The sequence below is a fragment of the Abramis brama genome (genome assembly GCF_963993115.1).
Source record: "Abramis brama genome assembly, chromosome: 13".
Classification (NCBI taxonomy): domain Eukaryota; kingdom Metazoa; phylum Chordata; class Actinopteri; order Cypriniformes; family Leuciscidae; genus Abramis; species Abramis brama.
In genome coordinates, this window is record NC_139975.1 from 11,181,354 (window position 1) to 11,193,404 (window position 12,051).

Sequence of the window (12,051 nt, forward strand, 5' to 3'; positions counted from 1 at the left end):
TGATTGCTAATAATGTGCGGTATATATGATTATGTTTGTGTGACAGGAAACAATGTTCTGGGACCAACAAAAGATGCTGATCCAGGATGATGTTCTACTCAGCCTCTTTCATAAGGAAGATGTTAGCTTTTCACTAATGATGTTTCCACCAAGATACATGTAGGCTATTAGTGTTGCTGTAAATTAAAATAAATAGGCCTGAGATGTCCTTCAGACCGAATCGGAAACTTTCAGAGTCTGTTTAATTGCATTTTTAGAGTCATATTAAGTTGCCACACCGAGAATTATAATAACAGTGCTATTTTGGTGCAATTAAGAGACATTTCCTACTATGAAATAGTGCAGAAAACATCAGGGCCATTTTAGACATGTTCATTTTGATATTTAACCATAATGTTTACATTTTGTTGAGTGAGACAACCCATCTAATAGGCTACCACAAAACATCACATATTTCATTAAATCTTTTGCTAATATTTGATGTTTGTGTCGTTGTACAACAACAACAAAAATTAACTTAGAGGATGATGTCATTGGGTTTTTTTTTTTTTTTTTTTTTTTAGGGAGATTTCAAAAAAGAATGGGAAAGTAGTGGAATTATTTAAAAAGTCTATATGAAGAAGAAAAAATTCCCTCGAGTCATTTCAGTAGGCTACTTTTGTCGAGGTCAAGATGAAACTGAAATCAAATCAACAATTAAACATGCAGTGTAGTATTCTGAACTAGAGGGAACCATTTAAGGACAAAAGGCTGTTTAAAAAGTCACATTTTCACCAGTCTTTCATCAGTGTTTGAAAGTGGTAAAGATGATTGAAAACTGCCTAAATTAAATAATCGCGTCACTGATCTTTATCACCCGGCAGGCGGAGCACGAGCGCGAGCGCGAGCGAGTCTGTATTCACTGCTCACACCTCACTGGCTCACGCTCACCAGCCGTGTTATTACAGCGGGGCATCTGACTGACTGACTGGCCGACAGAGAGACGCGAGGTGAACCTGCAGGAGCCGCTCGCCACGGGGACCATGGTCATCATGAATTGCTCGCCGGACAGCAGGACTTGAGACCTGCGGTTTATCTGCAATCACCGAGATTGTCCTTCCACAGTACACCCAGAATTTCCTCCACTTCCATCATCTGGAATTGCTTTAACACTAGAACTAATCATGCTGTGGAAAACGGGACTGATTATTCTGTGCTGGGGCTTGTCGTCCGGGGAACTCCAGGACGGGCAGTCCGGCACTCCTGCTGCTCCAGCGCGGAGAACTTTGGATTTCGGCTTCGTCCCCTCCGGAGTTTACGAGACCGTCGCCTATTACGAGCCTGGGGCCATTGGGATTTTATTTAACATGATGCACGCTTTCCTCTATGTGGTTCAGCCTAACCCGTTTCCTGAAGGTGAGCTCAATCCTGTGATTTTCTTGAACTTCTGGACACCTTTAAGAATCAATTTGATGTTTCCCTCACTTACTAATTCATTTGAAGCAGGTTATTTCTATGCTACCACACTATTTCTCCAATAGCAATACCATATCACGAGTAGTGTGTGTGAGAGAGCTGCCACCTGTGATATCTCTCTCCATGGTGAATAAGAATGTGTGAATGTGGCTGGTCTGGCATATTCTCCACCCCCACTGTGTTCGTCATTATTTGGTAGATCTTGAGATTAAGATTGTGAGTGACCCTGTGAGTCACTATCCTAATGAGCTAAAAGGCTAATCTTGAATGCCATATGTTGCTGCGCTTTTATTTTCCAGCATGCCACAGGTGGATATAACCCGGTTCCTGGAGGGACCCCAAAACATACAGAGAATAGTAGATCTTGGAGAACTTTACTAAAGAGCTGGTTTGTTGCATCAGGTGCTTGATAAGGTAGACATCCTAAATGTGTGCTATTGGTCATCCTTTAGAAACAGAGTTGGGAAGGGCTGGTATAATCAACAACAGAAGCCACCAAGCATCCACACTCTTATCAATAAAAGTGCCAAAATGGAGCTTTTCGCTGCAATGCCATAGAAGATGACATTTCTTTCTTACCATTAAGAACATTTTAATTGGAAGAACCACTTTCCACTATAAAGAACATTTTATCCAATGGAATGATTCCATTGATGTTAAAGGTTCATCATGGAACTGTAGATGCCAATAAAGAACCCTTATTTTTAAGAGTGTATAGATCTTGTATAATTTTGCAAGGATTATCATTTTATTCTACATTCTGCTCTGTGTTTCACTTAATTCTACTCTGTTTCCGAGGTTATAATTCCTTCTTTTTCTGCAGCTTGTTAATTTCTCATTTGGTAGTGATGGCCCCCTCTAGCAGTAGGTCTAAGTCATCTGTGCATACGTCTTCTGAACGCATGCAACACTGTCGGCATTTTTTCATTTCTCCTCCTCCGTTCTCAAATAAAAATAGCCACAGCTGTAGCCTTTCGGCAAATTAATTAGAATGATAAAGGCTCTGTGACAGGCCTCCAGTATATGATAATTCAGCCCACTGCGTTTGATTTGCAGGAAAGAGACAGCCGTACAGCTGCGGCAGTCTCGTCATAACTCCAATCCTGCTTGATTTGTTCTCTGCCACTATGTTTGTGCCAGTCTTGGAAAGTCATTTCTTAGCGTGGATTTTCAGGGCTGATTTAAGAAGCCTGGTCACGTCACACCTAGACAGACATGCTCAAATCCTTTGATCCTTAAATCTGAATGGACTTTGACAAGTGAAAGTAAGGACAATGATGTGTGATGGTAACCCCCTGTCTCCTTCAAAAGAAACAGTGTCTTTAGACCTTCAAAACTACTCGTAAGATCAAAACACGCCGGGGGACGATGGTTCGGTAATGGCCTATTAATTGCTCTGTGTGAAGGTCTCTGGTTTCACAGAGTTTTATTGCCAGGAAATATATTAGGGAGCACTTAGGATCTCTTTGTTCTCAGACATTGACCTGGCTGTCATGACTGCCACCTTTGGTCTCTCTCTCTGTTCCATGAGTCTTGGGCTGTATCTCATTTTGCTCCTCAAAGCAATTTTTTGTCTTTTAAGATGGTGTGTCATTTCAATAGCGCTAGTGTCACCAAACGAATGTTAAAGTAATGATTGTTTCTGTACAGGTTTATCAAACATTTCACACATCTGCCACCGGTCGTGTAAAGCCGGATTCAGACTACAGGGGTTTCGGGACGATTTATGCCCGATTTACCCCTCCCGAAATCGCGTCCAGGGCATCAGTCGGTTCCGATGTTTGATATTTAGGATTTTAAATCGGGATGAATACGACTGATTACGTTAGTACTTCCACAATAGCCAATAAGAGAGAAGTGTACAAGGAGACGCGACGAAACTTTTGAAATTTCGACCATGAAACAACAAGCAGCTGTACGGGTCCAGTGGACAACGGAGATGGAGGAACGGCTGGTCCAAATGTGCCAACAACACGACTGCCTTTATAATGTCTCCTTATATAATGTCTACAGCAATTTGCCGCGACACACTATCCGTTTTATTTAAATCAGCTTCCCCGTGAGATCACGTGAGGTGCTAAATCTGGCATGATCATCTTAACAATATCTTGTAGTGTGTGATGTGGCCCTATTTTCAAATTTGAAAGAAAATCTATGAAGATTCTCCAAATTTCACAATTTAAAAACTCCTGTAGTCTAAGCCCGGCTTAAGTTTGGAGTCAGTAAGATTTCATTTTTCTCTCTTTTTATTTTTGTAAAAAAATATATATATATTCAGCAAGGATCAAAAGTGACAGTGAAGACATTTACAAAAATCAATAAATAAAATGTTTTGTGTGTATCACGGTTTCCACAAAAATATTAAGCAGCACAACTGCTTTCAAAATTGATAATAATAAGAAATATTTCTTGAGCAGCAAATCAGCATATTAGAATGATTTCTGAAGGATCATGTGACACTGAAGACTGGAGTGATGATGCTGAAAATTCAGCTTTACCATCATAGAAATATATTTTAAATTATTTTAAAATAGAAAACGGTTATTTTAATAATATTTCACAATATTACTGTTTTTCTGTTTTCCCCCAAAACACAAAAAAATCGTACCTTCCCCAAACTTTTGAAAGGTTGTGTATAAGTAGTTGGTTATGAATTCCATTAGGGGGCTATTGTAATGTTGACACCTTTGAGCTCCATCTCAGATTATTTGGCAGATCCCAAATCTAGCATTCCAGGTGATGAGTCCATCTGAAGTAGACATATGCAGTGGAGGCAGTTGCCAGGGCAACATAAGTTTCTCCCATTGGCCTACATATGTCTGAATGCTGTAGTGTTATACAAGGTGTGAATAGCCAGTGATTTCTGCAAGTAGAGCAGTGCTTTAGTAGATCTTAACAGATCCTTGTTTAACCACAGGACAACCATAATATTTTTCATGCCAGGAAGTATGCAAAAGTGCTTATACCAGGGCTATTATAATTTAATAAAACGTATATATTTTTGCAGTAAAGTCAATTGTATATTTTTACATTTTGAATGTATTACTAATTGTTATATGTTGAATTCATGTTCATAAAAAAAGACGCTGCAGAACGTGGCGTTATATAATATCACGGCTGTTGCAGTGTCCGAAGAAATTTTGCATGCTCAAAGTAAAACAAACAAAAAAACTAAAACTTAATAGACATATTTTTCAAAAATTCACCCAGCAGGGTTGCTGAAGGATGAAGCAGCAGTGCTGATGGCAGATGGCCGCCAGCTTGCTGTGCTCCCTCTTGCTCCTCTACATCTCGAGAGACAGTTATGACACTCACTGAGGCTGAGGGGAAATTAAATTGAACTTTTTCCTCTCTATTGCTCCCTTTACCTCTTTCCATACCCCAGTTATCTCATTCTGCTTGACCTTCATTCGTTCTTCTCCTTGCCTCCACTCAGCAAGCCCTCCCAGACGTATTCATGTCCAAAACTCCTCAAAAGGAGTCATATTTAAAGGCTGTTGCTGTTATTTTTAGTGGTGGCATAAAAAAACTAAAACAATAGACAGTCATTACAAATATATTCAATTCTGATGCTAGGGACTTGGACACAAATCCAAATGAATGGAATGTTTAATTCAAAATAGAATAGAATAGAATAGAATAGAATAGAATAGAGAAACCTTCAAAATAAGTTGTTGTAGTAAATCATATTCATACATTAAAATTACAGTGGGTGTGTGCCAGACTATGGTTGTTATTTTATGAGCAGCTGTGAAATACATCCCACATATTTGAATGTAGTAAGCATGATAGATGTTTGAGGAGGACGTTGGAGATGTTGGGAGCGTGTGATTGGTCACGTGTTCTCATGACTCCAGCATGACTGTGGTGCTCCAGGGACTGGCACATGTCACTAGATTTCCCGGGGCATCTTTAACACAGCATGAGGCCCATGAGCTCCAGTAAACCCAGTGCCCAACTGTCAGCATTATCAAAATGAGCTGGCATCCTAATAATATTCTAAAAATGTTCTTAATAAAACACCTTATTTTTGGTTTCCAGTAACATTCTTGATGATTTCTCTGTTTCCTGAAATAATGTTGGTGTTTCAGTAGCATATTGGTTATTAATCGATATTAGTGGTTTTATTTGTTTATATTTAATTGGTATCAATTACGTTTAGGGTCTAATTCTCACTATTAACTAGTTGCTTATTAGCATGCATATTACTAGGATATTGGCTGTTTATAAGTACTTATAAAGCACATATTAATGCCTTATCCTCCATATTCTACCTCCCTTAATCCTACCCAATACATAAACGTAACAACTACCTTACTAACTATTAATAAGTAGTGATTAGGAGTTTGAGGCAAAAGTTGTAGTTAATAGTTCGTTAATAGTGAGAATTGGACCCTAATCTAAAGTGTGACCATTTAATTTAATAATACTATTAAATGCATTCCTGTAGCTCAAGCAGAAGAGCATGGTGCTAACAACATGGTGATAGGTCATGAGTTCGATTCCCAGGGAATGCTTGAACGGATAAAGTGTATACCTTGAATATGTCGCTTTGGATAAAAGCGCCTACCAAATGCATAAATTCTTCTAATTTGGCACTGTTTTGCATTGTTTGTGGCTCGATTTAGTCAACATCAATGAAAGCTTTCCGAAGTGATTGGTTCATTTTGAGGGCTAGTTAGTTAGTTTGCTCACGGAAATGCTATGAATTTAATGTTTTTTGAAAAAAAGATTTTATATACAGAATTTTATTAAAAATTAGGTATATCAAGTGTCAAATAAAATTTCAATTTGCATTTAATTTTGTTAGTAATTGTTTAAAAATTACTATGGTAAAAGAGTTCCAATGGACCAAAATTAGGGCAGACCCAAAAATGCTGCTGTATGGTTTTTTGTCTTATATTTATATCATATGATATAGTTTAGCAATGTCACACAAGCAAGAGTGCTGTTTTTTCCAGAATGTCTGCAAATGTGATATTGCAAATGTGATACAATATTGTATGTTTTTGCTAAATTTCGTCAATGAAAATGGTTCCAAACAAAACCACAGCAGAACTGTTGTGCATCTCCGAGCAACACACACTGGTGATGCATTACTCACTGTAAAACCTAAGACTGAAAGTTACTAAACTAAATGAGTACATTTAACTTATTTTTTTTTAAAAGTTAGTTTAACTTAATAAAATATGTGATATTAACTCAAAAACTGCAATGTATTAAGCAGAACTTAAACCGAATAAGTTATGAATAACCTATTTGTTATTTTAGCTTTTAAATTTTATTTTTCAAGAAATTACTTTTGTATAAGGAGATGAAATAAACACTTAAATAAATACATTTAACATTTTCTGCTTCATTTGAAGCCTACATTTAGGTCTCTCTACGGCGTTCTCCCTCACGCACCGGAAAACCCCGCGTATTTATTTCAATCTGCCCATCCCCCACAGCTCAGCTCACACACGAAGTAACTCGGAGTCGGAACAGAATGGCGGCCATGAAGAGATTTAACAGGTAAGCACGGCAAAATGCTTCGTCCTCTTTAGAGCACTTGTACGTTTAACGTTGTATTGTCGTTACTCTTCATCTTAAGAAGACCGACTAGCTAAAGTAACGTAGGCTACTAACTACTGTAATAAGACTAAGTTATGCCATTTGTGTCACGTCACAGACACGTCAAGCCAACGCGACATTGCATTTAGCACTAACTTAGAGATTTTTTTTAATCAGCGGCAGTAAGTTAGTTGTACTGTGAGTACACGACAGTTTTGTCACTGGAACAGTAATTTATATGTGTGTGCGTTTTGTCACATTTTTACAGAGCGTGTCCCGCGCAAATTTGGATATTTATCAGTGAGGACGAAACTGACTGACTCCACTAGTGCTAACGTTAACCGTCATTCACACGGCAAAAACTAAAGAAATAGGTAACGTTAATACAAGCTGACATACTCTTTTATTTATTATGTTGTGAGTAAACCACAGAAGTGGAAAATTAATATTTTTTGTGTTTTCTCATTTTAGCGTAAACAAACGTGTCCCGCGCAATTTTGGATATTGTGAGGAGACTGCAGCTATAACGTTATCGTCCACCGACCGACATTTACCCGGCAAAAACTAAATAAAAAAGGTAATACAAGCTGACCTATTTCTTCATTTATAATGCTGTGAGTAAACTTAAGTTTTTTCAGTGGAAGATGAATTAATTTCTGTGTGTTTTCTCACATTTTTGCTTAGACAAAAGTGTCCCGAGCCATTTTGGATCATTATCAGTGATTGAGACTACCATCCACCGCCCGTCATTCACATGGCAACAACTGCAGAAATAGGTAATACAAGCTGACTTATTCCTTTATTTATTATGCTGTGAGTAACGTAAACCAATTTTTTGACAGTGGAAAACTAATTAATATTTTGTGTTTTTTCTCACATTTTGTCATAGACAAATGTGTCCCTTGGGCAATTTTGGATATCGGTGAGGAGACTATCAACCACCGACCGTCATTCATACGAAAAAAAAAAAGGTAATACAAGCTGACATATTTCCTCATTTATAATGATGAGTAAACTACAGTTTTGTCAGTGTAAGAGTAATTCATATTTTTGTGTTTTCTCACGTATTTGCATAGACAAACGTGTTCCGTGCAATTTAGGGTCTAGTGAGGAGACTGACTGACTATCCTCCACATCGACTGTCATTCACGTGGCAAAAATGAAAGAAAAAGGTACTACAAACTGACCTATTCTATTTATTATGCTGTGAGTAAATTACATTTTTGTCAGTGGAAAATGTATTAATTTTTTTTTCTTTTTTTTTTTTCACAGTTCAAAATAAACAAACGTGTCCTGTGCATTTTTGGATCTATTTCAGTAAGAAGACTGACTGACTATCCTCCAGTGACTGTCATTCACATGGCAAAAACTAAAGAAAAAGGTAATTTCCCAGGGAAAGCAAGAACTGAGAACTGATAAGAATGTAAAATGTGCACCTTGAAATGCAATGTAAGTCTTTTTGGATCTTGTCAAATCTAGTTGTACTGTCAGTCTCAAAGCTCTTTTCCATTTTAGATGTGTTTGTGTGTTTTTATAGTGAAAACAAATGCTGCCGCTCAGTCTTTTTGCCACTTAGCCGACGGTGACGTCACGCATAACCTCTATTCTAGCATTTATGCTGTGAGTAAACCAGTTTTGTCAGTGGAAGATTAATGTTTTTTTTATTTGTTTGTTTATTCACAGTTCGCCAGACAGAAGTCATGTGCAGTTTTGTATTTTGGACAGTGAGGAGACTGACTGACCATCTTTCACAACATTCATCACTGAGAACCTTTTGTAAAATAAATTATTTTTCAATAAATACTATTAATAACTGCATCCTTTTCTTTGACCATTTCTTTATACCAGGGTTCCTCAAACTCGGTCCTGGAGGGCCACTGTCCTGCAGAGTTTAGCTCCAACACTGATCAAACACACCTGAGCAAGCTAATCAATGTCTTCAGGATCTCTAGAAACTCACAGCTAGGTGTGTTTGATCAGGGTTGGAGCTAAACTGTGCAGGACAGTGGCCCTCCAGGACCGAGTTTGAGGAACCCTGCTTTATAGCAATGTTTTTCCTTTGTCTTATAAAACTTTATTAATTTGAGTTTAATCAACTTAAATCATTTACCGCAATCGGTTTCCTAAAACCATTTGAGTAGCTATATAGTTGTTATGACTTGATTAGATTTATTAAATGAACTCAAACCAGTTAGTTTAAATGGTTTAAATTACTTTAAAAGTTTAATGGAATGAACTTAAAATATTCAAGTTACATATACTCAAAATGAATGACTAAACGAACACTAAATTATGAGTGAATATGACTCAATATATATAAGTTCACAATACTCATATGTATTTATTTTAAAACTTAAATGGTTTGCCGCAATTAGTTTCCTTAATCGGTTTGAGTTGAGTTAACTTGTTGGGTTTTACAGTGTGAATGAATCCACAGTTTTTAACTCATCGAGTGAGCCATTGATTCAGTGACCCATTCTTAAATGAATCTGTTGAATAAATAACTCGAAGGCCTCGATATACTCACTGCGAAGTGTATTTTTTTTGCAAAGTGCATAGTATTTTATACTATATCTTATTATATGTAAGTACAAACTCGTGAAACAATAGATTGTTTAAAAGCAGGCAGCGTTACGGTATGAAAAACATGAAAAAACTGTGTCAGTGTCTCTTTCAATTAGAATTACAACTTCCAGAGTTGGGGGCCTCGGACTCGAGTTCAAAATTTAAGAAGCTGTTTTGAACTCTCGAAACGAACACAAAACAATATTTTTTTTTTCAATTATCCGATCAGTTAATCAAAAACCATAATATGATCAGAACCGTGAGTTTTGTCATCTGTTGCACCAGAAGCATTTAAAAGTTTGTTTACAGTGTTCTTATTTTAATTAAGAGATTAATTTTAATCTGCTTTTATCAGTTAACAGCCATAATGAAAATAATTATCGCCTCGTTGGTATCAGCCAAAATGTTATTATCAGTACATCACCAATTTATCGTTTTCATATAGCAGGCAGCAGAATCTTTTTTTAAGTGTGAATAGATGAGGATGACTCGGGTTTTTTGGGTTTTTTTTTTTTTTATTCTTATTAAAAAATGGTTGATTATTACATATTTACTAATGCTTCCAGCTACCAACTGATCATTTTACCTAATTTAAATACATTCCACAGACTGGCAGATTTCCCAAAAGTCAGCGCAGAATAAGTATGCTGATTCCGCCTGGACATGCTTACAGCTTAAACACTCCGGTCCTGGCTTAGACGTTATAAGCAAAAGGGTTATTTGCAGCATGTAGTCCCTTATCTGAGAGCTGATACGCTCCTGTCTGGATGTGCTTAAGCTCTGCAGGGCTTGTAGCTGCCCCAAATCTTGCCCTCCTGCTCTTTTGCTCCGCACCTTTGGTGTGCTTTACCTGAGGTTCTGGATGAAAGCCAATTCACAAGAACACTTTAAGAGGATTTCAGACTGTTTGTAGCCATTGAGGCACATTGAGAGTGTGGCTATAGGCATCTGTGGTGTGTGAATCTCAAAGACTGATTGCATAATGATGACCAGGTCATGAGTGGTCATATGTTCGCTTCTCAACAGATTAATTATGACCGTCTAAAGTGACAACACATCTAGCAACCATACTGAACTATATATAGACTATTAGACCATTTCATTTTTGTCTAAATTTGGCCTTGCATTCACGCCTGTACAGTAGAGGGTGCTGCTCAAACAAACCAAACACAAATGTGATGTTTATGTCATTTTTGCTTATTAGTATGGTTGAATTGGATCATCGAAGGTCAGCAGTGAAGATATTGGTTAATAAAGTAATTAAATGCATAAAGTATTTTTTGTTAATTAACATATTGATTACAGGTTTGTGTAATATTCTGAGTTTGCATTTCACTGTTTTTATTCGTTTTGAGTAATATTGAATCTGTTTTGTGCAAGTGAGAGGAATAAATGTTTACATTTAGTCTAGAACTACAATAACCATCGTGTTTACACGGCGCACAAATATTCACTTCCGATTTCTCTTAACATGGGGACTGGAGAGGTGTCAGGCAATAAATGGGAAAACATTCTTTTGAAGTAACTCGGATATTTTGTTGTAAATTTAAAATAAATGCATTACTTTACTAGTTACTTGGAAAAAAATAATCTGGTTATGCAACTTGCATTACCCCCAACACTGAAAAAGTTAATTAAGCTTTTGTTTACAGAAACCATTTGGTTTGAAATTGTGTTAACTGTCCAATTCAATTCATACAGTCTTAGTGTCCAAATATCTTGTCGGACGGGAACCTCTGTATTTGTGTAGCCCACATTAGTGATGTTTGTGTGTTGATGGTAAGCCTCTCTGGAGCGCCTCAGATTTAGACTGTCATAACTAAACTGCTCCTGCTGCTAATGTGATGATCGCATTTACATTTAAACTCCAGTGAGCGTTTCCTCCACTGCCTCATGTTAGCATGGCATTATGGGATGTCAGACAGTGAACCCATCAGGTGTTCTGTTCTGCAGCGTTTTTGAGAGGAAAGTGGAATTGCTGTAGCCTCTGAATGAAATACTTATTTTTAGAAGAGCTGCACACATACACACAGTTACTTTCACTCTCCAGCATGTTGTGTGGGTTGGATTTCTCTCTCTAGAGAGGGAAACAAAGGCTTAAACTGAGAGAGTGTAATGAAAGACTGGCAGTGATCCTGAGCTATACTGCCCTCGATTATACAACCACATTTAGCCAAGTCAAAGGGGCTATTTAGGCATCCAGAGATACAGAAGTCTTAGCAAAGACACAGACCGTTCAAAAACACTTTGGCATCATCCAAAATGTTTGTTCAAATCTTGAAGGTGTATTATCACATATTTTAAAAAATATTAGTAGTATTTTCTCTGAATCCGTGACTATAGGGTTGGTTTGGACATGTTGTATCACAATAATTTCATCATGGTATACAATATTAGCATGGTATTGAAATACATTACAAAACAGGAAAATATTAAAGGGTTAGTTCACCTAAAATTAAAATTCTGTCATTAATTACT

The 12,051-nt window shown here is 37.2% G+C and overlaps 1 protein-coding gene and 1 long non-coding RNA gene across 13 annotated transcripts in view; both read left to right on the plus strand.

Annotated features, from left to right (window-relative positions):
- Positions 1–903: 903 nt before the first annotated feature.
- Positions 904–12,051, plus strand: part of prom1a (prominin 1a) — a 62,691-nt gene continuing 51,543 nt past the window's right edge. For 4 of the 10 annotated variants that reach the window (XM_084132303.1, XM_084132305.1, XM_084132308.1 and 1 more), the window contains exon 1: positions 925–1,395. In XM_084132303.1, coding sequence (XP_083988429.1) covers positions 1,164–1,395 — 232 coding nt within the window. In that variant the 5' untranslated portion in view covers positions 925–1,163. Of the gene's footprint in view, positions 1,396–12,051 lie in introns of all 10 variants that reach the window. The other 6 variants (XM_084132307.1, XM_084132309.1, XM_084132304.1 and 3 more) reach the window with 3 other exon arrangements.
- On the plus strand, positions 6,897–8,826 carry LOC311094367. 3 transcript variants are annotated; one of them, XR_014608644.1, is made up of 8 exons: positions 6,897–6,969; positions 7,277–7,382; positions 7,480–7,585; positions 7,693–7,784; positions 7,898–7,979; positions 8,085–8,180; positions 8,281–8,389; positions 8,692–8,826. It is a non-coding gene; the product is annotated as an uncharacterized lncRNA (long non-coding RNA). The 3 variants fall into 3 exon arrangements; XR_014608645.1 differs by lacking the exon at positions 6,897–6,969 and having other exon boundaries at positions 7,242–7,382; XR_014608646.1 differs by lacking the exon at positions 6,897–6,969 and having other exon boundaries at positions 7,242–7,382; positions 8,327–8,389.